Source organism: Fonsecaea monophora (assembly GCF_001642475.1).
Source record: "Fonsecaea monophora strain CBS 269.37 chromosome Unknown Scaff81, whole genome shotgun sequence".
NCBI lineage: Eukaryota > Fungi > Ascomycota > Eurotiomycetes > Chaetothyriales > Herpotrichiellaceae > Fonsecaea > Fonsecaea monophora.
The window spans coordinates 102,872-125,972 of NW_019174012.1; the positions used below are offsets into that span (position 1 = coordinate 102,872).

The 23,101-nt window shown below is 50.0% G+C and overlaps 8 protein-coding genes across 8 annotated transcripts; 4 read left to right on the top strand and 4 right to left on the bottom strand.

Moving 5' to 3' along the window:
* Nucleotides 1–1,704: 1,704 nt before the first annotated feature.
* On the top strand, nucleotides 1,705–3,161 carry AYO21_08891 (hypothetical protein; the record flags this gene model as incomplete). The annotated part of the gene is made up of 4 exons (XM_022658832.1): nucleotides 1,705–1,727; nucleotides 1,800–2,167; nucleotides 2,536–2,863; nucleotides 2,975–3,161. 4 exons carry the CDS (start codon nucleotides 1,705–1,707, stop codon nucleotides 3,159–3,161), a joined length of 906 nt encoding a protein of 301 aa, XP_022508882.1.
* Nucleotides 3,162–5,418: 2,257 nt separating this feature from the next.
* On the bottom strand, nucleotides 5,419–6,585 carry AYO21_08892 (hypothetical protein; the record flags this gene model as incomplete). The annotated part of the gene is made up of 1 exon (XM_022658833.1): nucleotides 5,419–6,585. The coding sequence occupies one exon, from the start codon at nucleotides 6,583–6,585 to the stop codon at nucleotides 5,419–5,421; it is 1,167 nt and encodes a 388-aa protein (XP_022508883.1).
* A 1,162-nt stretch (nucleotides 6,586–7,747) lies between these two features.
* AYO21_08893 (hypothetical protein) lies at nucleotides 7,748–9,364 on the top strand (the record flags this gene model as incomplete). The annotated part of the gene is made up of 1 exon (XM_022658834.1): nucleotides 7,748–9,364. One exon carries the CDS (start codon nucleotides 7,748–7,750, stop codon nucleotides 9,362–9,364), a length of 1,617 nt encoding a protein of 538 aa, XP_022508884.1.
* Nucleotides 9,365–10,358: 994 nt separating this feature from the next.
* On the top strand, nucleotides 10,359–12,267 carry AYO21_08894 (copper-translocating P-type ATPase; the record flags this gene model as incomplete). Its single annotated transcript, XM_022658835.1, has 3 exons — nucleotides 10,359–10,508; nucleotides 10,562–11,321; nucleotides 11,378–12,267. 3 exons carry the CDS (start codon nucleotides 10,359–10,361, stop codon nucleotides 12,265–12,267), a joined length of 1,800 nt encoding a protein of 599 aa, XP_022508885.1.
* Nucleotides 12,268–13,283: 1,016 nt separating this feature from the next.
* AYO21_08895 (hypothetical protein) lies at nucleotides 13,284–14,851 on the top strand (the record flags this gene model as incomplete). Its single annotated transcript, XM_022658836.1, has 8 exons — nucleotides 13,284–13,464; nucleotides 13,522–13,578; nucleotides 13,624–13,733; nucleotides 13,782–13,883; nucleotides 13,934–14,082; nucleotides 14,147–14,432; nucleotides 14,486–14,549; nucleotides 14,604–14,851. 8 exons carry the CDS (start codon nucleotides 13,284–13,286, stop codon nucleotides 14,849–14,851), a joined length of 1,197 nt encoding a protein of 398 aa, XP_022508886.1.
* Nucleotides 14,852–15,208: 357 nt separating this feature from the next.
* AYO21_08896 (hypothetical protein) lies at nucleotides 15,209–16,476 on the bottom strand (the record flags this gene model as incomplete). The annotated part of the gene is made up of 3 exons (XM_022658837.1): nucleotides 15,209–15,469; nucleotides 15,528–16,297; nucleotides 16,380–16,476. The coding sequence occupies 3 exons, from the start codon at nucleotides 16,474–16,476 to the stop codon at nucleotides 15,209–15,211; spliced, it is 1,128 nt and encodes a 375-aa protein (XP_022508887.1).
* Nucleotides 16,477–18,676: 2,200 nt separating this feature from the next.
* AYO21_08897 (hypothetical protein) lies at nucleotides 18,677–20,499 on the bottom strand (the record flags this gene model as incomplete). Its single annotated transcript, XM_022658838.1, has 4 exons — nucleotides 18,677–19,535; nucleotides 19,592–19,943; nucleotides 20,051–20,243; nucleotides 20,305–20,499. 4 exons carry the CDS (start codon nucleotides 20,497–20,499, stop codon nucleotides 18,677–18,679), a joined length of 1,599 nt encoding a protein of 532 aa, XP_022508888.1.
* An 801-nt stretch (nucleotides 20,500–21,300) lies between these two features.
* On the bottom strand, nucleotides 21,301–22,353 carry AYO21_08898 (hypothetical protein; the record flags this gene model as incomplete). Its single annotated transcript, XM_022658839.1, has 1 exon — nucleotides 21,301–22,353. The coding sequence occupies one exon, from the start codon at nucleotides 22,351–22,353 to the stop codon at nucleotides 21,301–21,303; it is 1,053 nt and encodes a 350-aa protein (XP_022508889.1).
* Nucleotides 22,354–23,101: the final 748 nt, after the last annotated feature.

The window sequence follows — 23,101 nt, forward strand, 5'->3', positions numbered from 1 at the left end:
GCCACGACTCGTGTGTATCCCAGTTGACCTAGCTTTGTCCTTTAGCAGCATCAACAACTCGCATCACGAGGGTAACGTGACGGGTATTCCAGGAAACATATCTCCGCTTGATGGGAGCTGCCTTCTCGCGGTCTGGACCAGTTGCTTATTTTCCCATCGACCGGGCCTGATTTTGCTCCACACGTGGGGGCGCGATACCGATGAGTCTGCGTCAAGTGTTAACAGCGGAGGAGGGCCCGGGAGGATGACGTCGATTACAATGGGAGTGGGCAAGCGAAAGCGTGGTGTTTGAAGATGTTGATGGTAGTGAGCAGGAGAGCATGCTTTCTCCCATCTCGGATAATTGGCCAGGCTGTCGACTGGTCATTCTCGAAACCGACCATGGGCTGCTGGGTGCAGAAATGCCTCCATTGTCAATGTAATCACATAAACTCAACCAATTTGCCCGCTGGAGACACCCAAACCACGACAGGGGATAAAATGATGTATCGGAAGGGCAACTCTTACATATTCCAAGGGTCTCGGTAGTAGGATATCAAGCCCTGATGGCTGGTGATTTTATTATCAACCAAGTATCAGGAGTATTTGACGTTATTTAAACATATCGACCAAATCCCCCAAGTAAGAGTAGTGGGTCCCTATCAGCTAATCATAGCGGCGATATCTATAGTGTGGGGCTAGACACTAGCATTCGGCATTTCCCCGCAATAGAGTATTAGGGCCTCGGAAGCCCATAATTACCACGACTCGCCCGTATATCCCTCCTGGCCAACCCGAAGCATCCGCCACATGGAACGGTAAGAACCGTTGATATGAGGACCTTGGGGCTCCAGTTTCTCTCCAACGCATTCCTCCCAGATGGAGAATTGACACGCCGTCAACATTCAGTGTCGTTGAGCCGGAAAGAAGTAAGTTCGGTACCGGGAGGACTTTCGGACCCGAGCATGTTCATTGTTCATTCTCTGGCGGTTGAGGAGGTATCACCTGAGGACGAAATGATTGCTGTGCACTCCAACTATTCCCTCCATTCCTTATATGATACTTCTCATATCTCACCTCATGGCTTATCGCTGAAATCCAAGTGTGAGGCAAAACTTGAAGAAAAGAATTTACCGAGTCTGTTCCATTGGCCTTGTCATCATGGTATCCCCAGAGCGGCTCAAGCAGGTATGTGTTCCTGTCTTTGAAAGACGTGCATATCACAAACGTACCCTCCGAGTTGCTACCATTGGTACTGGCTTTTCGGGGCTGATATTCGTGCACAAGCTTCAACGTAAACACAAGGAAATGCAGGATTTCATCGACCACACCATCTTTGAAGCAAATGACTTATCCTGGTGTTCAATGTGACGTACCAGCACACATGTATGTTAGTATCCCGTACTCCGGTGTCATTTTGGCTGTATCTTCACCAAAGGCTGTTGTTGTACAGCTCTAACACTACTGTGACACCAAGGCATTCTCAATCGAACCAAATCTAAACTGGTCGAGGTTCTACACCAGCGGCAACGAGATCTACGAGTACATCAGACGGAGAGAAACGAAATGGGAGCTACGCCGTGATATCCAATTCAACACATGCGTAGTGGGCTTGGACTGGCAGGAAGATCAATCCAAGTGGAAAGTTCGGGTTCAAAAAAAATGGCGAAGAGGAAAGAGTAGAGCTCTTTGACGTTGTTCTCTCTGCCAAGGGTCTATCAAGGTATGTCCATTCTTGACAAGAATCAGTGAGTGCTAGGCTCGTGAGTCAGTGGCAGCTGATGCCTCGGACTGTTGTGATTCTAGCAATCACTTCGTAGTCAATGGGACTGTTCGTCGATCCCAGGAATCCACGAATTCGAGGGACATAAGGTCCACTCCGCCTCATGGGACAATACCTACGATTACAGCTACAAACGCATTGGAATCATTGGTAACGGGTCATCAAGCATCCAGTTCCTGCCAGAAATGGTCAAATTGGAAGGCACAACAGTTGTGAGCTTCCAGAGCGGCCCAACTTACATCACATCATCAATAGGCGAGATCCTCGGCGTGAACGCCGGAGAACTGGGAGTCAATACCGTGGAAACAAACATGGAGAACGCGAGTGGACATAATAGCACGGAGGAAATGGAAGACGATGATGGAGACGCTGACAGTACCTTTAAACCCAAGGTATCCAAGGCAAGTCAGACGATTCTTTGCAACGGACAAAGAGAAGTATCGCCAGTATCGTAAGATGCTGCCGCAAGGGATGAACAAGGGTACAGATTCATATGTCCTCGATGCCTGCTACATGCGTTCCCCCTTTGGAGCTATCCATGCTAATCAATAATGACGATAGCTAAGAAGGGCTCGATCCAAAACACGAAAGCCCAAGAAGTATCTGTTGAACGTATGAGATCGATAATGCAGAATTATGAAGAGCTCTGCTCGAAACTTATTCCGACCTGGGAATTTGATTGCCGGCGCGTTACACCTGGGGAGGGATACCTCGAATCCTTCGTCCCAACGTGACACTGGAAACAAATCCCATTATCAATATTACGCCCTCAGGTATTCAAACAGGAGCAGCCTTCTACTTGCTCGACGTCATTGTTTGTGCGACTGGCTTTGATGTCTCCTACATTCCACGGTACCCTGTTACGGGCCGCAATAATGTTACACTCGCATCCAAATGGGCTGAAGAGCCAGAGTCATATCTCAGCCTTGCCTGTCCTGGCATGTCGAATTACTTCATCTTCACTGGCACTAACACGACTGTCAGTCACGGCACACTTCTCCTTTCGATTTCATGGACAGCCGACTATGTTCTCCGGTGGCTGAAGAGAATGGCTTCCGACGACAACAAGTCTGTGGCACCTAGTCAGGACGCAACCGACGAGTTCGTCCGTTACGGAGATGAGATCCATAAAGGGTTAACCTGGACAGGCGGATGTCGAAGTTGGTACAGGAACCATCGCATAGATGGACGGGTAACTGCTACCTAGCCCAGAAGTGCGCTATTGTATCGCGAACTCATGATTGCAGAACTGAGGGATGAAGACTTAAACATTCGCTATAACAACGGCAATCGCTGGCGGGGAGTCCTGGACAATGGTTTCACCGAGCTGGAGGAGCATGCTGCAAACGTTGCGGCGAGAGGTGAACAGGTCGACCCGGCGTTTTATGTTCAGAATTGAAACTCTCTCGCTGGATGCAGACGCGCAACAGACCAGTCTTGACATGGAATTACTTCAACCTTGTACTAATTGTCTCGCAAGTTCAAGAGGTGTAGACCTAGCCAGGCTGACCAGGGAATGCCTAGTTTACTCCAAGAATTGAGCACATCCCGACGAGGAATAAGAATGGCGTTGAAATTTGTGCCAGGTATTCTTCTGTAGAGTTTGTCTAAAATACATGATGCTCTCTTCCCAGTGAAAGTGGTTCTATGCCAGGAAAGCCAGTGATTGTTACTATATCAAACTACCAAAATCTCAAGCTTCCCCGTTGGGGATCTTGCAGTAAAAGCCGTTCAGTACTACACATACACTAGAGTCGAAGACCACGAAATGGATGAGGGCGGTGGCACCTTCTTTCCCAAAGAGCTCAACCGCGCGAGCCCATTTCTCCTCGGATAATGGAATTGGCGTGTTCGCCAACTCATGTGCAACATCGTAGGCAGCCTTAGCATGGTCATCGAAAGTATCTGGCCTCTCCCCTCGTAGTATCGCATCAATTTCTGCCTGTGTACACCGGCGCGTAGCGTGTCTGGTGTGTGCAAGGAGCTCAAAGGCAGCATTGAACTTGACACCAGTGGTCACGACTGCAATCTTCGCGATTTTTGAAATCCAGTCCCGGGAAGCTATGCAAGGCTATTGGCCACTTCTATCAGGTGTTCACCAAGGATGGACGCATGCAGCTGGACACCAAATGGTCCAATAAAGCGGCCATCCACTGGTCGAATGGATTTTCTGGCAAATATGTTGAGTGACTTTGTGTATTATCAATAGGCAAACACGTACTTTCCATGCCTCGAATTATCGAACAAGTCAAATTTGTTGGCCAACCTTTTCGCGTCGTCATTGAGTTCTGATTCGTACAACAGCCCGAGTCGATTCATGCTCCAGTGGAGTCTTTCGTCAGGAGATATCGCCCGCAGGAGAATATTCAGAATGAATAAAATACAGTTAAGACTTGCAAGAATGAACAGGCGCCCAATGTAAGTTGCCGTGTCAAGTTCGTACTTTTAGATTTCAAGATCAAGCGCGCGCCGCGCGCCGCTTCAATTGCCTAGGGAGTTCTTTGTCACGACGGCTCCTGTCTGAGTAGGACCGGGGTGTGGAATATCCTATTGATATAGCCTAACTAAATAGATCCATAGGTCCATTACCAAGACCTAACACTGATACTTCAATATGGTTGATCATGGAACAGGTCAAGTCTGGATTTCACGGAAGGCTCCGTGTCCCTTATAGTCGTACTCAGTGCTGAATAGTATGCCAAGTTTACTACCGGGGAACGGGGAGCGACCCGTGGGGTACAACTACTTTAATTGTGGGGTGTGTTATTGCCCTAACCCTATTGGGAAGGTTAGCCGAATAATTTCCACCGCGGTACATAATAAAACTGTAAAACGCGCTAGATAGATTTCCTTACCTAATCAATCAATTCATTCAACTTACATGTGTATCGTACAACTCTCCGTTAGTCGCTTAGCGGCTTGTAGTTTCATCATCTGATGTGTGTGCCTGGGTAAAATAGCACTCTGGGAAAGGTAGAGAATTCATCTTCAAGACAGCTTGGCTGAACTTCATAATGTAGGGTCCAGGCGCGTGGACTGCGAGTCCTACCGATCTGCCACCAAACAAGCTGTCACGAACACACATGTGACACTGCACACTCAGCTCAGGCCACCAGCCAAGGAGTCAGGCTGACAGCTAAGCCGCTGGCTTATCGCATGTATACAGTAGGAGGGATCATACCTGTCAACCTTGAAGTCTTCTTCAAGCGTTGACATCTCTATCTATAGGCTAGTTATTCTACCATTACCGATCCCATAGTACACACATTCACCCTCCAGTTAGGTAACTGGTCTGATACAAGCGCTACATAACTACCCATGACAGTGCGGGAGAGTCAATATACCACTCATCGCCAAACCAGCGCTATTCCGGGATTCGCAACGTGGGCGGAAGAGCACGATCTTTCGCTGTTCCGGAAGTCCCCTGCTCATTAGAAGATGAAGTGGACCTGAAGGCGTAGAGGAGTAAGGACCCCTCAAAAAGCCTGTGCTGTTACAAGGTTCTCGGCAGCGTGGTACCAAAGGGGGCGATTCTCATTACTTTGGATCTTTCACCGGGAGGGGTTTTGATACGATAGGAAGTAGAGAGTAGAATAGATCCTTTACAGTCGTATATTGAGGTCCATCGTCTTTAGCTCTTTCAGCATACCAAGATCCTATGCCTTATATCTCTGGTCTTTAAACCCGGCAAGGACCTCGACTGTACTATTGTCTCCTTCTGCCCACTTCTTAGCCGCAATCTCTGGATTGAGCTGTAGTGTCTGCTTTGCCTTCACCCATTGCTCGACCGTAACGGGTTTATCGAAGCGAGGTTTAACGCCAGCATCCTGTAGTACTGGCGAGTCCATAATTGGGTATAGGATAGTATCGTTGGATGGGCGGACAAAATATAGTATGCCGGTGCGTTTATAATGACGTTGGTCTTTAGGTGGCGCGACCACGCGGTGTACTGAGCTCTTTAGCCACCCTCCAGTAAGGTGCGAGATAGTGTCGGCCAGGTTAACCGTAATGGTTCCAGGCTGGGCAGAGACCCAGGTCCAGTTATTATCTTCACCCAGGATCTGGAGACCAGCAATAGGCTGTCGAAAGAGTAGCGTTATTGTTCCCAGATCGGTGTGACCACCCTCCTTGCCGAAGTTCCTGACCTCCCATTCCTCATCCGTTCTCGGGTAGTATATCATGTAGCGTAAGTGATCTTCGCTCTTGTCATTGTAGGAATGCTGCTTGACTAGATAATCTTCGTCCGGAAGTCGTAGGATGATTGCGAATAACCGCAGAAGCGGAATGACCACGTTCGAGTGTAAAGTACGTTGGAACAGCTCGATTTCCTCCATATGCGCTTGTAGTAGATCTGGATAGTTATACTTGCCTCTAAACTCGTCGATGAATTTAGGGATGTTGAAGAGCTCAACGTTATCAAACACCTTAGCCTCTAGTGACCGGCCCGGGCGCCGCCAACCATTGTAGTCGGCTTCCGCGTACTTGAGCTCAAACTTTTCCTTCTCCTCAACAGGAAGCTCGAAGAAATTCTTCGCAAGGGTGAATTGCTTGTTGATCTGTTCCTGTGACAAGCCAAAGTTCTTAACGTAGAAGAATCCAACGTAGTGGACAGCGTGCTCGAGCTGTTTCGCTAGGCGATCTTTACCACCCGGTCGGTCGATATCTCGTAGATCGAGAGTTACCAGCTCCGACCACGGTAGATTCTCCTTTGTTTCGGGTGGGTGTACATAAGGATTGAGGTTGCTGTAGTTATATTGCGGAAGATGCTTTACCAGTGGCCTGGGGAACTGGGTAGAGCCACTTTTGGTCACTATTGCCGACATCTTGGACTTGGGGTTGATGAAAGCAGATGGAAGGACGTGGGTGGCTCTTCCAGGCCGGTTATATATCAAAAGAGATCGGCTGCTTCGGAAGCTATTCAACTCTCTCATTGTATGGCCTCACTCCATCGACGAGGCTTACCGTGAGCCGTAATATTCCAAGTGGGAAAGCCTAGGGTCTTCGAGAAAGGAAGTCAATGTCGCAATCAGTCGTTCCAATGAGCTCAGCGCGGATGAACTACCAAACGATATCTACATAACTATGTCGTGATTCGAACTCTAGAGATAATGCACAGAATGACTAGTTTATACCTACTATTCTCAAGTAATAGATCCTAGTGCAGACAAGGATTAGTAATGCGGTGTTATAGGCGAACCCGATCACGTTGAAATCACGCAAACAAGCTAGAGGAACTAAATTAAGCGAGTATCTACTCTGGCCGACTACCAGACATTTCTCCCAATTAGGAAAGGGGGGGCAGATAGGATATGGGTGCGGCACGCCTTCCTCCCTCCTTATAGAGGAAGGGAAGGAGGTCCGCTACAAATGGACCATGGACTAGATATTACGACAGAGGGACACCATGGTCTTACAAAGTCAGAATTTATCTACCGACGCACCGCACTTTCATCAGAAATAAGATTAACGTAAAAGAGACTGAGGTTTACGATTTCGAGCCCACTGGAGTACTAGACACAGATGGTTGAATTAAGATGTCCCGTTATCGGAAGTTGATTCAGGGAAACCGGCCTTAAACGCATTTATTCTCACACCCCTTGCGCTCGGGAGAGTCCTTGTTAGAAGAGAGGGTCCTCGTGAGCCATGTCGTCCATGCTTCTTGGCGCGACTTCTTTTCAAACCTACCTCCTAGCTCAATTACCAAGCGATGGTGTCTTGAAAATTCAATCAACTATTAAAAACAAGATCTTGATGTCTTTCTAAGTCCCTCATGAGCCTGAGAATTAGCGTAAGAGCCTCTCCTATCTTTTTGTCAATGATGAGATTTTTCGTGGTAATGATACCATCAAAATATCATGTCTCTTCAATTGTGGTCCGAGAAGAAGTATAAGTGCGCCGTAGCTGTTACGAAGAACAATGAAGAAGGACAAGACCAACTCCTCCGCAACCTCCACATCTTAGAAGTGTTTGAGAAGAACCACGGCAATGGATGCCGAAAAATCCTCAGAGCAGACCAAGGTCACCTTACTCGGTCCCCTTTCAGACCACACAAGCATAGCCCTGGAGCCCAAATCAGAGCCGCCCCTGACGCCCTCTGAATCTTTGAGCATTCCGCGTCGCTTTCTTCGAAACGCGCGCAGGCTTATCTGGGATGATCCTGACAAGCCAAAGGAAGAGAAGTGGTTCTTGTTCAAGCTCGACGTGTTCCTGCTCAGCTCCGCATGCGCAGGATACTTTTGCAAGAACCTGGACCAGGCCAACATCAACAACGCTTATGTCTCGGGCATGAAAGAAGCGCTCCATCTCAACGGTAGCGAGCTGACGTACGCCAGCAACGTTTACCTTTCGGGCTATATTGCTGGACAAATACCCGCAGTCATACTCGCTACACGAGTGCGACCATCACTCCTCATCCCTACAGTGGAGGTCCTTTGGTCGATATTGACCTTCTGTGCCGCCGCGGTCAAGAATCGATCGCAGCTTTACGCAATCCGCTTTCTCATCGGTCTTTTCGAATCCGCATATTTCCCGGTAGTCGTGTACATGATCAGCTCCTGGTACACAAAGGGCGAGCGCGGAAAACGAGTTACTATATTTTATTCCACCGCCCAGCTTGCTGGGATGTTTAGTGGCTACCTTCAAGCTGGGGCGTACTCTGGCCTTGATGGCCGGCTTGGACGCGAAGGATGGCAGTGGCTATTCATTATCTGCGGCGTCATTAGCCTACCCATTGGCATCACAGGCTTTTTTTTCTTCCCAGATTTTCCAGAAACGACTCGAGCTTTCTACATCACTAAAAAGGAGGCTGAATGGGCTCGCGAAAGACTTATGCGAGAAGGCTTAAGACCTCTGGGGGCATCAAAATGGAACCGAACAAAGTTATTCCGCATTGCAAGTCAATGGCAATTTTGGGTGTTACCACTCGGTTATTTTTTCCTACAAGGAAGTTTCCCGGGGTATCAGCCTGCTTTCGCGCTCTGGCTCAAATCCAGAAAGCAGTCTATCTACGAGATCAACGTCTGGCCGACTGGGCAGGTTGCCGTTGGAGTGGTAGCTCAGATCCTTGCTGGAATGATCACAGACTCTCCTTGGATGCGTGGCCGACGGTGGCCAGCCCTGATCTTCCTGCAAGCGGGAACCTTTTTCAGCTCTGTCGTTCTCGCCGTCTGGGACGTGTCCGACAACCTCAAATTCGCTGCGTTTTACTTACTCAACTTTTCGTCAGGTGCACCTGGGCTATGGTATTCCTGGTATCCAGATCTGATTCCACATGATCACGAAATGCGTGGTTTTCTGACTGCTGCTTCGATGGTCTTCAGCTCCATCCAGTCAATCTGGTTCACGCTTGTTGTGTGGAGAACGGCGCAAGGTCCGCGGTTCAAGGCAGGATTCATTTTCGCTGCTTCTCTTGGCGTGGCAATTATCCTTCATATCTTACTCATTCGCTTCCTGGCAGCTCGTGACAGGAGAAAGCGTGCTATTGAACAAGGGGAGGACGGATCAACAGAAGCAGTACCGCCATCTAACGATAACCCCGACATCACAGTTGATGTAGCCCTTCCTAAGGCGCTGAATGGAGAAGCAATTGTTCTCCATTCGTGAGACCTGAGTATGGTATGACGTAACCTTCTATATAACAACTCCGAAGTCTACTGTTCTAATAGCCCGTTACTATGAGTTCCTGTACATAGGAGGTCTCTATGCAAGCGAGAACCAAGGTGTCATTATGGCTCATCCAGCTTCCTGCTGCAGTATCCTGGCCGGAGATTTGTCAATCTGTGAGAATTAACAATAGCACGTAGATGTTCACCCATCCAGGCCATGAAGCTATCTAGGCGATGACAAAGAAATTTTTTCTAAGATAACATGTGTCATTACACGCCGAAATTTGCGTAGGAACGCCCTCACCTATCACACGCGAATCGATAGGCGCTTCGGGACTTTCTGGTAGGGAGTTTCTGACTGTACCGCCCCCAATCGCTTTTATTTGTCACAGCCATGCTCATACATTCCTAATTCCGGCACTTTTGGGGACCATTCTCAGAAGGCTCAACCCAAGGAAGGCTCTACGACGTGGGTCTTTCCTGTGAAGATTCCGTCTTCAGATACTCCTCAACAGCTGTGCGCGCCATGCTTTTGATCCATAAATGCCCTGCGGCCGCAGTCGGCTGGGTTACACCCGCAATTGTGGACAGTTTTTGAAAGAATCCTGTTCAACAACATCTCAGGTTTGGTTTTGAATTATTGTAAAGGGCTTCACGCTCGGAAGCCATGGCACTTTGTCGTGGTAGAGAGCGTATATCACAGGCCGGGACACCAGTGCGCCGGGACAGACTGCTAAAAAATGGCGTGTCGCACGGGCTCGATGAAAGTAGAAGTCCCTCCTTTCCCCGCGAGGCTTTTCACCTGGGGAAGCTTGTGGGGCGCCCCGTCTTCAGGTGTGTCGAGCGAAATGATGGGTCATGTTTTATGTGTCATCACCGCACAGCCAGATGTATATTCTCTGCCTTTCACTCGTGGGCAGCTGGATCTTTCTCTTGATCTGAATCATCAAACGGTATCTTTCGACTCTAGCCTCTGCTCTCACCAGACCGCAATGGACTCGACGCACTCGGACAAAGCCGGAGACTTCTCAGAACGTGTTGAGCAAGTCAATCCCAGTGAAACACAAGAGATCCCTAATAATTACTACAAGAACAAGCTCTTCATCGGCACCTGTGGGGCAGTAGCTATCAGCTTGGTTAGTGTGAGTATATTCTAGTTGAATAAGCTGCTGGGTTAGAATTAATTACATTATAGGGAACGGGAGCATTTTCTCTGGCAGCGCCAGTCCTCAACTCAATCAACAATGACCTCGGTCCAGACCCAAACTTCGTCTGGATTGGTCTGGTTAACACCCTGATGCTCGCATGCGGATATATCATTGTGGGACGCTTGAGTGACCTATGTGGAAGAAGGTACTTCTTCGTGGGAGGCAACACCCTCGGTCTCGTCGGTGCAATTGTCTGCAGTCGCGCATCTTCGATTACGAATTTGATCGGAGGAAATGTGCTTCTCGGCCTCGCCGCATCGGTGCAGACGTCCATCCCATTTGTGATGGGCGAGCTCGTCCCGATGAAACACCGGTTCTTGGTGACTGGCCTGTTCTATTTCTTTGCCATCCCTTGCGCCGTGTTCGGACCTGCAATCTCCTATGCGTTCATCGAGCACACGAGCGCCGGGTGGAGGTGGATCTATTACATGCTCATCATCACCAACGGCGTGGCTACTACACTGTGGGCGATCTTCTACCATCCTCCAACTTTTGTCATGATCACACGGAAGACAAAGTGGCAGATGGTCAAGGATTTTGATTACATTGGGTTTGCGTTATCTATTGGCGGCATCCTGGTCTTCCTGATGGGCCTGAGCTGGGGAGGCAGCGTCCATCCTTGGAAATCCGGTTATGTCATAGGATTCATCGTTGTTGGGCTTCTGTCAATGGTCGCTTTCGTCGTGTACGAGAACGTCCGAAAGCTACCCGATCCCATTATCCCCTTGCATTTGTTCAGCAATATCCGTGAGTACAGTTGGGTCACTTGAGATTTCTCCTGCAAAAACTGATGATATGCTTAGCGTGGGTTGTCAACATCGTTATCAACGCGTTGGCGGCGTCGGCTTTCTACGGCTTTTCCATTGTCGTTCCTCAAATGGTTTTTGGGGTTTGGACAAGTGACCAGGCATACGGATCGATCGTCGCCTGCTCTAGCTCTGGCGGCTTCATCATGGGCATTATTCTGTCCGGTCTGGCGCGATTTCTAGGACCTTTGAAATGGCAGATGATCGTTTGTGCCGTCATCTCCACAGCCCTTTTGGGATCCGTCGCTTGTGCAACCACTGACAACATGCATACTGTGTTAGGCCTCCTCATCACTGGCTGCGTCTTTTGTGGATACATTGAAGGTTCCACAGTAACTACAAGCTCTCTTGCCATCCGCGACCAATCCGAGATCGGCATTGCTGTCGGCGTTGGTGCAACGACTCGCGGTATTGGCGCGACAATTGCAACGACCATCTATGTCGTTACTCTTTCCAATAGGCTTGCCACCACCATTCCTGAATTGGTCCCACCAGCGTTGTCACAAGCTGGGCTGCCGAAATCTTCGATCACAGACTTCATGCTTGCCCTCCAGAGCGGCTCCTTCGAGCAGGTGGCAGGCGTAACACCAGAGATCATCGCCACTGGCGTTAGAGCATATCAACAGGCACAGGTTGAAGCATTCAGGACCATATTTTTCGTGTCTATTGCATTCATTGGCAGCATTGTGATTCTCGCATTCTTCATGCCGGACCTCAAGTCGAAAATGTCCGACGACGTCCGCGCCCTACTGCGTGGGAAAAAGGAAAGAGAGCGGTATATCGAAGACATCGAAGCGAGAAGACAAGCTGCAGAGCCCGTGGGCTCGAGAGGCGACGGCCAACAAGCTGATGACATGGCCGATGAAAAACTTGGAGCCAGAGATTAGAGGCGTTTTGGGCAGTTATGGGGAATTGGCAAATTGACACCTGCTGGTCTCCCAATATCCCGACTAGCTCCTGCGCGAATATGTCTATGTCCTCGGACTACTCCAGATTGCTGACAAGGAATGAGATTGGAGCGATAATTGTGATGGAGGTCATTCATCCAAGAAGACCCGGACGGTGTGGCCGTCGATGAGCAACACAATGACCCGATTCTCGAGAATGGAGATGGAAGATGGCCGAAAGTAGGGCGGCGACGGGTTAACGTGCATTCTACGTATGCCTACATGAGCTGTCAGGTTCCGCTTCTTGAGATGGTCCTTGACTTGATCTAAAGTAACTCAGTATTTCCCGAGCTGCTGTACGCGAGGAGTGTTGACATTTACTCTAGAAAATCAAGGCCACAGCAGTCTTTCTGCGCTGTGCATCCTCGGTATCTTGAGCTCGGATCTCCACACCTGGGTTAGCTTGCTAGACACGAGAAAACTACTGACACTATGGTTGCTTTTGTAGCATTCGTCACACTACCCTTCCCAGAGTCTGGCGCGTCTGGGACGATGGAGATGACTCGCTGTAGGCCAAGGTCAAAGAAGAGAGAGAAAGAGCCAGAGTACGGCACTGCGAAAGGTGTGCCAAGTGTTTCACCATCTGATGGCAAGCAGTGTCCAGCCTCTAACCAACGATCCTTTTATTACGCGCAACTTTCAGGGGGAATGCGTCTCTGACCGAGCTAACTCGATCAACGTAACCAAAGGAACGACCATTGGTGAAGAGGTAGGGAGTTTAGTGGTTACATCCCCACTCAGGAGATACACGTCCAAGCTTCATGTGTCATTAAATATGATTCATCGTGGGGAACAGAAGCGCATCTCTTGCTTTGGCATGAAGGTTCTTCAATTCGTGTGGTCCAGCCGTCCTGAAATTATGGGAATTCGTGAGATTTTATCTATACATCTGCTTCGACATACTCGAAGGCGCCAGGACTTTCCACAGAGGTTGTTCACATGCAACAAAAATCAAAATGAGCTGGAAGAAACCATTTAGACGACCCGTAACGGCCTTGCTAGTGGTTTTTATATCACTAGCTTGGACCAAACGCGACTTGATCCTGAGCAACCTGCTCGGTCAGGTGCAACCCCAAGAGACGACCAAATATGCTGGTCATGGAAACTACAATAACGAGGCCTGTTACACATACACCAGTATTCTCTCAACCGCCAGTCTTTATGGCTGATGCATGCTAATATACCAGTGTGTAGTTGGCAAAGCTTGTGAGGACGTCAAGATACATGCTCCGTCAAATACGGCCTTCTTAGGTAAGCAGATTGCAGTTTTGCCCTGGAATAATGTCTGATAACTAGGAGCTTGCGGGAGTCCGGAAGATCGATTGCAATACTATCCTGGCGCTGGCCTCGTCGGAGCCCCTCCGGACAGATACTATATGGAGTATCTGGTAAAGCATGAGTTCCGAGTGAGCATTGCGATATTCCGTAGAAGACTCCAGGCTTAGTTATGCTAGACCAATGTCAGCACTCGACTAGAGATCGAAAATTGGAATGCCACTCGCGATCTTGTTTTACATGGCTTGGATATCTGGCAACCAGTCGGCGATGATTCCATGGTAAGTTTGAAGAAGCATTTCACTATACCTTTCTAACACTCCTGTCAAAGATTTACATCCATGCAGTCAACCACGATCGCGAGGGAGATAGCGTTGTTGTGTTCTCACACCTTCTGGGTACCAACAAGGTGCGAGTCGTTGATGAATATCTGCATCCATTGATCAAAACGGCCAACGAGGTTGCTGCGACAGGTCCTAGGTAAGGTCGGGTTTGAGCTAAGTCGTGGAAACTCGCGATAATGACCTCGATTGACTTGCCAAAGGTCCTTTTTCGTCTCAAACGACCATTACTTTGCCAGAGGGATAGGCCGGTACCTGGAAAATCGATTTGGTCCTTTTAAATGGGCGTCTTCAATCGTCTTCTGTGCGGATAATCACGGAGACTTTGATTGCCAGAGGGTCTCGCCCAAAAATTCTCATCCCTACGCCAATGGGATTCTCCTTCTTGACCAAGGGAAAACTCTAGCAGTTGCTGATGTGGTTTATGGAAGCATCACATTCTATGATGTCCAACTGGAGTCCGGAAAGCTCACAAGGAGCCATGTTGTTGTGAGCCAAATGCAGCTCGCGCTTTGACGTCAATCGACTGACTCTAGCCTAAGGAGTTGGGCGCTACCCCTGATAACATGTCCGAGTTGAGCGATAACGGCGACATCATTGTCGCAGGTGAGTTCAACTCAACCGACAATACCCAAGAGGGACGATGACCAACCTGCTCAGTTTCGCCCAATTTGTCCAGCGTATATGCCCGTGCATTCGGTGACGACCCTCTAGACTCGAGCAAGCTTGTCGAGGCAGCAGTCGTCCGCCTAGTGAAAGCAGACAACTACGCTACAGAGGTTCTCTACTGGGACGATGGATCATTGATCAGTATCATCACAGCCGGTGCCGTCGACGCAAAGCATGGAAAACTCATTGCTAGTGGAGTTTGGGAAAGACACTTCATCGTGTGTGATGTTCTTCTTTAGTTAGACATTGCGGTCAACCAGAACCTTCAGCTCCCTCATCTCGTTGCTGGAACCTACTGGCGTCGCGATAACTCCCAATCCGTAGAACCTTTACGTTTCGATCATAAAAGTGCATAGAAATCCAACTCAGATCCGCGAATACAAATATTTGTCGAGAAGGTCCATTTGGATCATTCTGTTTCGCGAATCATTCAAACTGTCTCAAACGTAGAGCGTCTGCCCATTATTCGAGGTCGCCCTAAGACGATTGACGTTACTACACAACTCAGGACAAGGCCAAAGTGTTCCTCTAACGAGCGAAATCAACTGCGTATAGGTCCAGTGTAGACAACTCGAAAGGACATTGGATCAGAGGCTTCATTCTAGGTTAAAGTCTACAACAATTCGCCCGGCCACCTCTCCCTTCTTCAGTCGTTGCACTGCATCATTGAATTTTGACAAACCCACGATCTCTGGCCGTAGCCGTAAGATTCCGCGCTGGGCGAATTCCAGTGTCTTGTGCACGTCGGCCATACTGCTGACCATAGTGCCACTTATCGACTTCTTCTTGGTAATCAATTCGGCAGCGTTGACGTTCATAGGGTACAAACCCACAGTAGGAAGGGCAACGCACATCACCTAGAGCTCGAGTTAGCTATTTGGGATAGCTCAAGGCGATACAATGCGCGGAACTCACTTTTCCTCCAACACGGTTGCCCAGGAATGACAGTGCCGTTGGGTAGCCTTCACCTGCTGTCACAAACACACCGTGTGCTCCAATACCTCCACAAGTGGCCACTGCTTCGGCTGCAACGTTTTTGGACTCTTTGAAATCCAGGAATGCCTCTGCGCCATACTCCAGGGCTACTTTGCGTTTCTCCCGCCCCGAGTCGACCACGATAGGGCGAATGCCCATGGCTGAAGCGAGTTGGACGCCCTGGATGCCCACCCCGCCACCACCACCAACGAAAACCGCCCAGTCTCCCGGGCGTAGCCCTGATTCTTTGAGCGAGCTGTACATGGTCGAGGCTGAACACATGACTGGTCCTGCAATATGGTCGGGGACGCCGTCGGGGATGAGTGTCGTGTATGCTTCGGGGCTCCTCAGGTATTGTTTGTATGTCCCTATGGCTGCGTTAGCATGCAGTCTCTTCCCTTGATACCCTGTTGACTCGCCGTCGGTAAGAAAGCCTGTTAGCTTGGCCGCTGCACAGTATTGGTCTTGACCACTAATACAAAGGTCGCACCATCCACAGGTCTCTGCTATCGGCTTGAAGCCCGCTCTTTGGCCGACTTTGAGTCTCTTGACACGTTCTCCGACCTTGACAATGACCCCAGCACCTTCATGCCCAGCACACTGCGTCCCAAAGTAGGACATGGGTGCAATACCCCAGTCGTTGGACATGAAATGTACATCGCTCATGCAAAGTCCGGTTGCGTTGATCTTGATCAAAACGTCCTCGGGGCCTGCGTTTCTGGCGTTAGCCAGCTGCCAATTGGTGAGAGGTCGACAAGCAAGTCGAGAGTGTTATTAGCACATCCAGCTCACCAATCTCAGGAACGGCGACGTTTCGAACTTCGACTCGGAAATTCGGGCCTTCGTCAACCACTACAGCACCCTTGCATTCCTTGGGAATGTCGGCCATCTGCACAGCTGATCTATCTCAAAAATGATAGATAATGTGTTCGGCAACCCTCAATCCGCAGCAGACGAGCTCGATACCCCAGACAGGCGTTAATGGACCGTAAATCTTAGTAAATAGGACTTAGCTTGATAAGTATCTGGAGAAAACTGGTTTCAGCTGAATTGCATTGTCCAACATTGGTGCCGCTCAGCCCAGAATCGCGGAAGTGATCAGAGCTCAACTGACGCTCTCTGACCAAGCCTGAGCATCCAAAACGTCCATGTTAGTCGAGCAGAATAAAATTTACTTAGGTCACCGCTCTGGAGTGTGTAGAGAACACAATCAATTCTCCATAGAGCACATGACTGTTGAAAGTCGGCGAGTATGGTCACTAATTTTGACACACTTTGCCACGATACCCCTGCGTATCATGACCGCAGTCAGAGAGAGGGCCACGGAAAGAACCACCGATCGCCAGCGGCTCTTGGTAACTGTCACGTCAACTGCCCTGCGGTAGAGGTGGAAGGGTACGTGTCTTCCCTTGGGACCCAGAGAACTTTCGGACATATGGTACCATGCTTTGAGGCACCTGTTCCGTGCCTTCCAACCCATCGACCCGTATACGTAGTGCAAAAGCTTGACGAAACACCCTCGATAGTCGTGTTACTTTGCCAACCCTTTCCGGGTTTGTTTGTATCCGAGACGGATAAGTACGTAAGCCTACGTAAGCTTCCTATTTCCAAGATTGCAATGTCACCACAATTTCACACCTGAGTATCAGCAGACTACTTTCCTTGCCCCGGTTTAGACACGGTTCTATCACGTCGTACAAAAGCGCAGCTCGGCGCTGTGCATCTTTCCAGACCTTGTTGATGCCACGGGCATACATCAATCCATCATTTAGGCTCCTGCATCATAAAAAGACACAATCACTCCTACGCAATTTTTTCCACAGCAAGCCGACATTCGGACAGCGGGTCTTCGTCAGATCTAGCTTCTATCTCGACCGTCAAGCGTCGCGTTCAACATTGGACCTGTCCCGTACTGGCTGGAGACTTGACGCTGATAAGTGGAAGCAGTATATGTGGTTTGTGGAAATACTTATGCGCTGAACAGGACGTGTAGGTGACCTCTCAGTCTTCAAAAGATGGGGTATTGGTCTGTGTTACAAGACTTAAAAGTTTTTGTTAGAGCGGTCAAGAAACATTTAGGTCGACTGCGAACCTACATACTTACATCTGAGATACTGGTTAACTACATGGTGATGAAATGCAGTGCAAACCGCTCGTTCATGTTGAGCACTAGCCGGGCTAATGAGGACTGACCGAGACAGAACGACTATGTGATAAAGAGCCACCCAGAGCGGCCTGGTCCCTTCCTCGAATTCCGATGGAACTTCGCGAGGTTCAATGGCCAGCATTCAAGATGCGTATGACCTTTTGGAGAAGGTATCTACATGGGGCCGCGGCTTCCAAAGGCGGTTTTGGTCGCAAGAAGCACAGTGAGGAAGACCAGCAGAGCCTGTGGCATCGCAGAATGCCTCAGTTAACAGAGGTTACAAGGAATCAAACGTCGAAAGTAGTCACTAATCGAAATAATCGGATTCAGTGCCACGCAATCCACTACGACGTCGCCCATCCAACATATTACGTACTCATAGTCCATTTTGAATGTTTCTCCTAGCGGCCAAAGTGTGTGAGTAACGAGCCACTATCACCCCGAGGAGGCAAGCGGTATACATGTGGCCGCCGGGAGGAACAGTAACCCAGGTAGCTCTACCTGCTCTGTCTTCTATAGCGCGCGTCGTTCGAGTGGCCTGGGCACAATTTGAGAGTTACCGAGAACACTACTGGAATTTTCAGTAGTGATACTACGACATTTTGACATCAAAAGGCTAGGCTGACCGGACAGAAGTAGAAGTTAATGACCAAGCCAACAGTATCGCGATTGCTCAAGGATCCCCATAAAAGAGGTAGAGATTACGCACGACAATGACAGTTGGGAAAATCTTTTTGCTTTGATTGGAAACCATACTTCTTTACCCAAAGACGCGGAATTCATCTGTCCCGTTTATGAAGTCTTTTCGGCCCAAGTCGTCGTCGAGTTGTTTCCAATACTCGGAGTCAAGTAGCCTCTGATATCTGGCCATAAATTGGTGTAACAATGGTCGTTAAGCATGTCTCCTAGTGGAGAGTGCAACGTCAACTTTGATGTCTTGCCATCAGAGTACTCGTAGTGGGTGCATCTCAAATAGCGCCTGTTGAAATTGAGAGAGGACCTCTTCTCGTGTTTGCCGGATGGGCATGGAGATTGAGTGAGGGGTCAATCGAAAACCACGTCCAGGTGCCGTGAACTTCTCGTAACCTGGCCATCTCAAAGCGGGGTGCTTTTGGAAGAAAGAGGGATCGAGTTTCCAAGAACAGTGCGACTTGTACAGTTCTAGGTGGTAATATAGCTTCCGCGCCAATTCAGGGCTGGCGAGGAGGTCCGCCAGCGATACGGGTTCCCAGTAACCTAGCCGCGGAGCCTTTCCATACGAGGTTTCTGGCTCGTCGGGGAGTTGCATTCTATACACTGGTAGAAGCCCGGCACTGTCGAGAGCAGAAAGCTCAGGGAAGCTGTTCCCCTGTGTCCACTGGCACTTGCTTTGCTGAAATGTATCCGAGCATGGTGATTGACTGATGGCATCAAATAGGTTCCAAGCTCCCAGGAAGCCGGGTCCAGGTTCGACGCCGGTAAGGATAGTGGAGATGTCATCGATTTCGACCACGGCATATGCCATGCAGTCAATCCAAATTGAGTCGAAATCCCGCGTGTGGCTGGCGTGCCGGATGATCTGGTTCCGTAGTGGCTCAATGCAGATCCAGGAAATCATGGGAGGGGGACGCTTTGTCTCCTGAAACTCGTTGGGCATCAGATATGCGGGTGGTCGTTTTGCAAATTTGGTCATCGAGCCGGCTCGCCAGAACAACATGTGCTCAGCCATAGCGTAACAAAAGGAGCCAAACCACATTTCTGAAGGGCCTGGCCAGACATATCGACTGAAAAGTATCATCAGGGCGAGGCATCCCTTGAGAACCCTGACGAGACGAAATCGTTAGGAAGGTCACCGGACGCGGAACAAAGAAATACTCACACTTCTTCCGTCGCCTTTGCACCAAGAAAGCGGACAAAGGCAGTCAAACATGATTCCATCGCTTCCAGGTAGGCGGATGGCGAATCGCAAAAAACCGATGGTGGGTCCAGCTCACGTACGAGACACGGTCTGGACATTTCATGGGACTCAAAGTGGATGGGAGCAGGGGCTTCCAGTCCGGGAGATTGGAGGGCACTGCAAGTCCAGAGTTCAGCGATGCCATGCGTCCCAGTGCCGGGTTGGGTGTCAAGCAAGGTCTGACTGAGATCCAGCGGGGACCACCACGTGGTTGGTTCATGGTTCGTGTTTGGTTCCATGACTGGGGCAACCAGTTGTGTCTCCGCTGTGAATTCTATGGGACGAGTTAATTCCGTTAGTGATCATGAGAGCAAAGGACAGTAAACGTGAAAGTATATGTGACAAGACAAGGGCGACCTGAAGAAGGCCTTCATGACATACCTTGCAAGGACTGGTCCTGTACCATACTTGATTCGAGCTGCTTCTGGTTGCAGTTTTGATCAACCCAACGAGATGTGGCTATTTCAAAGTCGTGGGAGTCATGAGGGCTGGCTTGGTCTTGTTGTCGGCTGCTTGATCGTGGGGACTGGTTTGGAGTGCCCGAGATGGGCTGGGTTTCCTGGGTGGACTTCGTCTGTTAATCAACCTGCAACAAATATATGTTCCTCCGACGGCTGGTCAGGGCAAGGTCTCACCGATATTACATTACTTCGGTCTTCGGCCAGAGTTTCCAATCTATCTGCTCCAAGCTCAAGACAGGAGTCTAATGTCTCCTTCAAATTGCGCAACATCATCTCCAGGTTGGCGGTCTGCTGCCTTGCTCGAACCCAAGCTGTTCGAATGGCGTAGTTCTCTGCCACCAACTTGGCATTTCGCTCATCATCCCCCATGGAGAGGGACTGAACTTGGGCTTCAAGTTCTCGGATTCGAAGCAAGCGTCTCTCTCGGAACGAACGCTGGGATTGCCGATTGCGTGCACGCCTTTATAGACCCGAAGTCGTGAGCTGGTGTGTTGCTGTTTATTTTCGACGTGGGCACCATATGCTCCCAAAGTTCAAAAGTGGAACTTACTTCTGCTCCAGGCTATCATTGCTGGTATTCCAGATCCCAGACCTCCTTTCTTTCTTTGAGGCAGGCATGTTACCTGTGTGAGTCAAGTGAAATGGACAGGTGCTAAAAATTAGGATGAGTAAGAAAAGCGGTTGAGGTCTTAAGGATATGGGGATCCGGGGAGGTATGGTAGCTCGGCGGTCAGGTTTTCTATGGCTCACGGGCAGACCCTCGACTTTATACCCCGTGCTCCCCAAGACTCCGCCTCGGCCCAGGCATCCTTGGTGATGCGGGGTGGGTGGACCTCTGAAGATTTGGTGGGCCTTGGCAAAAGATAGTGAGGGCAGACGAGTAATGACAGGCGTGGCCCAGGACGTCGGCCAGACCAGGATCGTTCAAGGGACTCTAGCTGGCAACACAGGGAATAGAATGGGGCCGAGAGGCCCCCAAAAGTCTCGGATTTGACTGTTCTTAGGGAATGATTAGCCCGATTACTGTGCCCCAGACTGATCACCTTTTTCTTGTTGGGCTTCCCATGATTCTACGCCTTACTGAGTTGATCTAGCTCCCTTACAAGGGTATGTTGGCCGTCTCTCGAAGCCCAAGCCAACTGTTGAGTGCATGTCAAACTCTACTCCCGGTCAAAGCTTGCTTTTTTCTCCCGCCACGATGGCGGGGAACACCTTCTCCTGTAACCACTCCCCAATGATCGCATTGCACTGTTCAGGCTGTTCCCAGAGGGTCCAGTGATTCGCAACAATCTTCTTCTTTGTCAGGCGTTTCATGTGCTTCTCCATACCCTCGGACATGTAAGGGCGCAATGCCGTGTCTCTGGTCGCCATCACGAACAAGCACTCCTGTTGGACGATGACCTGCGCGTCTTTGTTACGCCCGTTATCGTAGAAATAAGCATATTCGTCCATGAAGTTGATCTCGCGGGTGCGGTACCAGTTCAGAGGGCCTCGCACCCCGTGTCGCGAGTATTCCTGCACGTAGAAGTCCATCTCCTCCTCCGACAACAGGATGGACTTGGTTACCCGCCGTTGCAGATCGAGCAACAACCCTCTCTCGGCGGAGAATGCTTTGACTCTCTCAGCCGTCCGCGCACCGAACATGTTGGCAAGGAACTGACGGATTTCTGTTCGAGATTGCACGGCCTCCTCGACCTCGCCTGTTGCAAAGTGGACCTGGTAGCCAAAGTTGTGCAAGCGTTCAGCGACGGTGACGGGTAGGGGCTCGTACACTGGGCTCGGTGGGAAGAAGGGGGTACAGATGCTGAATATGTGGCTCACGAGGTGCGGTTTGTAGAGAGCAACACGATAGACGACACCGCCGCCCCAGTCATGACCACCCAGTATTATGCGCGAGATCATATGCTGTTGACAAAGCAGCTCAATGTCATTGGCGACGCGGCGAAAGCTGTAATCGGCCAACAGGCTCTCTGGAGCGTCGGTCCGACCATAGCCCATGCAGTCGATGGCGATGACATCCAGTCCAAGATTGGTCAAGAAGGGTATCTGATACCGCCAGCCAAACGCTAAGTCTGGAAAGCCGTGGACCAGTACGATGGTACCCCACTTGGCCGGCTGGACCGAGGCCGGGCAGAAAATATACCCGTAGGTGCGGCCGTTCAGGTGTGCTGAGCGCAATTGCACCCGCGGGTCGTAAAATGGCCGGATCTTCGACAAAGACATGCTATGCTGTGCTGCGGGTGAATTAGAAATCAGACAGAAGCCGTATTTCTTGCGCCCTCTTGATGCGCTTGAGCGCCTCCATGATATCGAAAAGTCCTTCCCACTGCGCTGTGGACGGGCATTGGTCCGGTCTCCATATTGACTGGTCGGGAGTTAGTCACGGTGGTGGAGTCATCGAGAGTGTGTGGGGAGAGGTGTGTCACTGTTAATGACTCCCCGGAGCTCCCTACGGAGATGAGGGCTGAGCAACACTGATCACATTTAGATTCTGCTCGCTAACGGGAACTGATGGCGGTCAATTAGAGCCCAACCATCCAGCACAGGATGACCCTCTCGCCCCGGGTTTCTGGATCTCCTCTCGAGCGCTGGTTTCGAGGCCGAGACCCGTTGCAATGCGCTTGTCTAGTCCTTTTCAAGTCCAGATCTCTGCATGGACAATGCTGTGTACGCGTATAATCGGACAGATTCGAAGTTTCATACGAGAGCCCCTCAATACCAATCTTCGTGAGCCTTCCTCGTCGTCCACAACGATGCGAACTGATGCTCGCAATAGTCCCTTGCGAAGAAGACCACGATGGTACTAGTCTGAGTTTACTATGGCTTGAAAAGACAGCTAGCTTGGCGACCCCCGTGACCTTAATGAAATCCGTGCTTCCCGTCCCCACCCCGGATGCAGGTCGCGACACAACAAGTAATGCTTTTCTACATAGCTTCGCCATCGGCAGATCTAAGTGGTCGCACCGTGCTC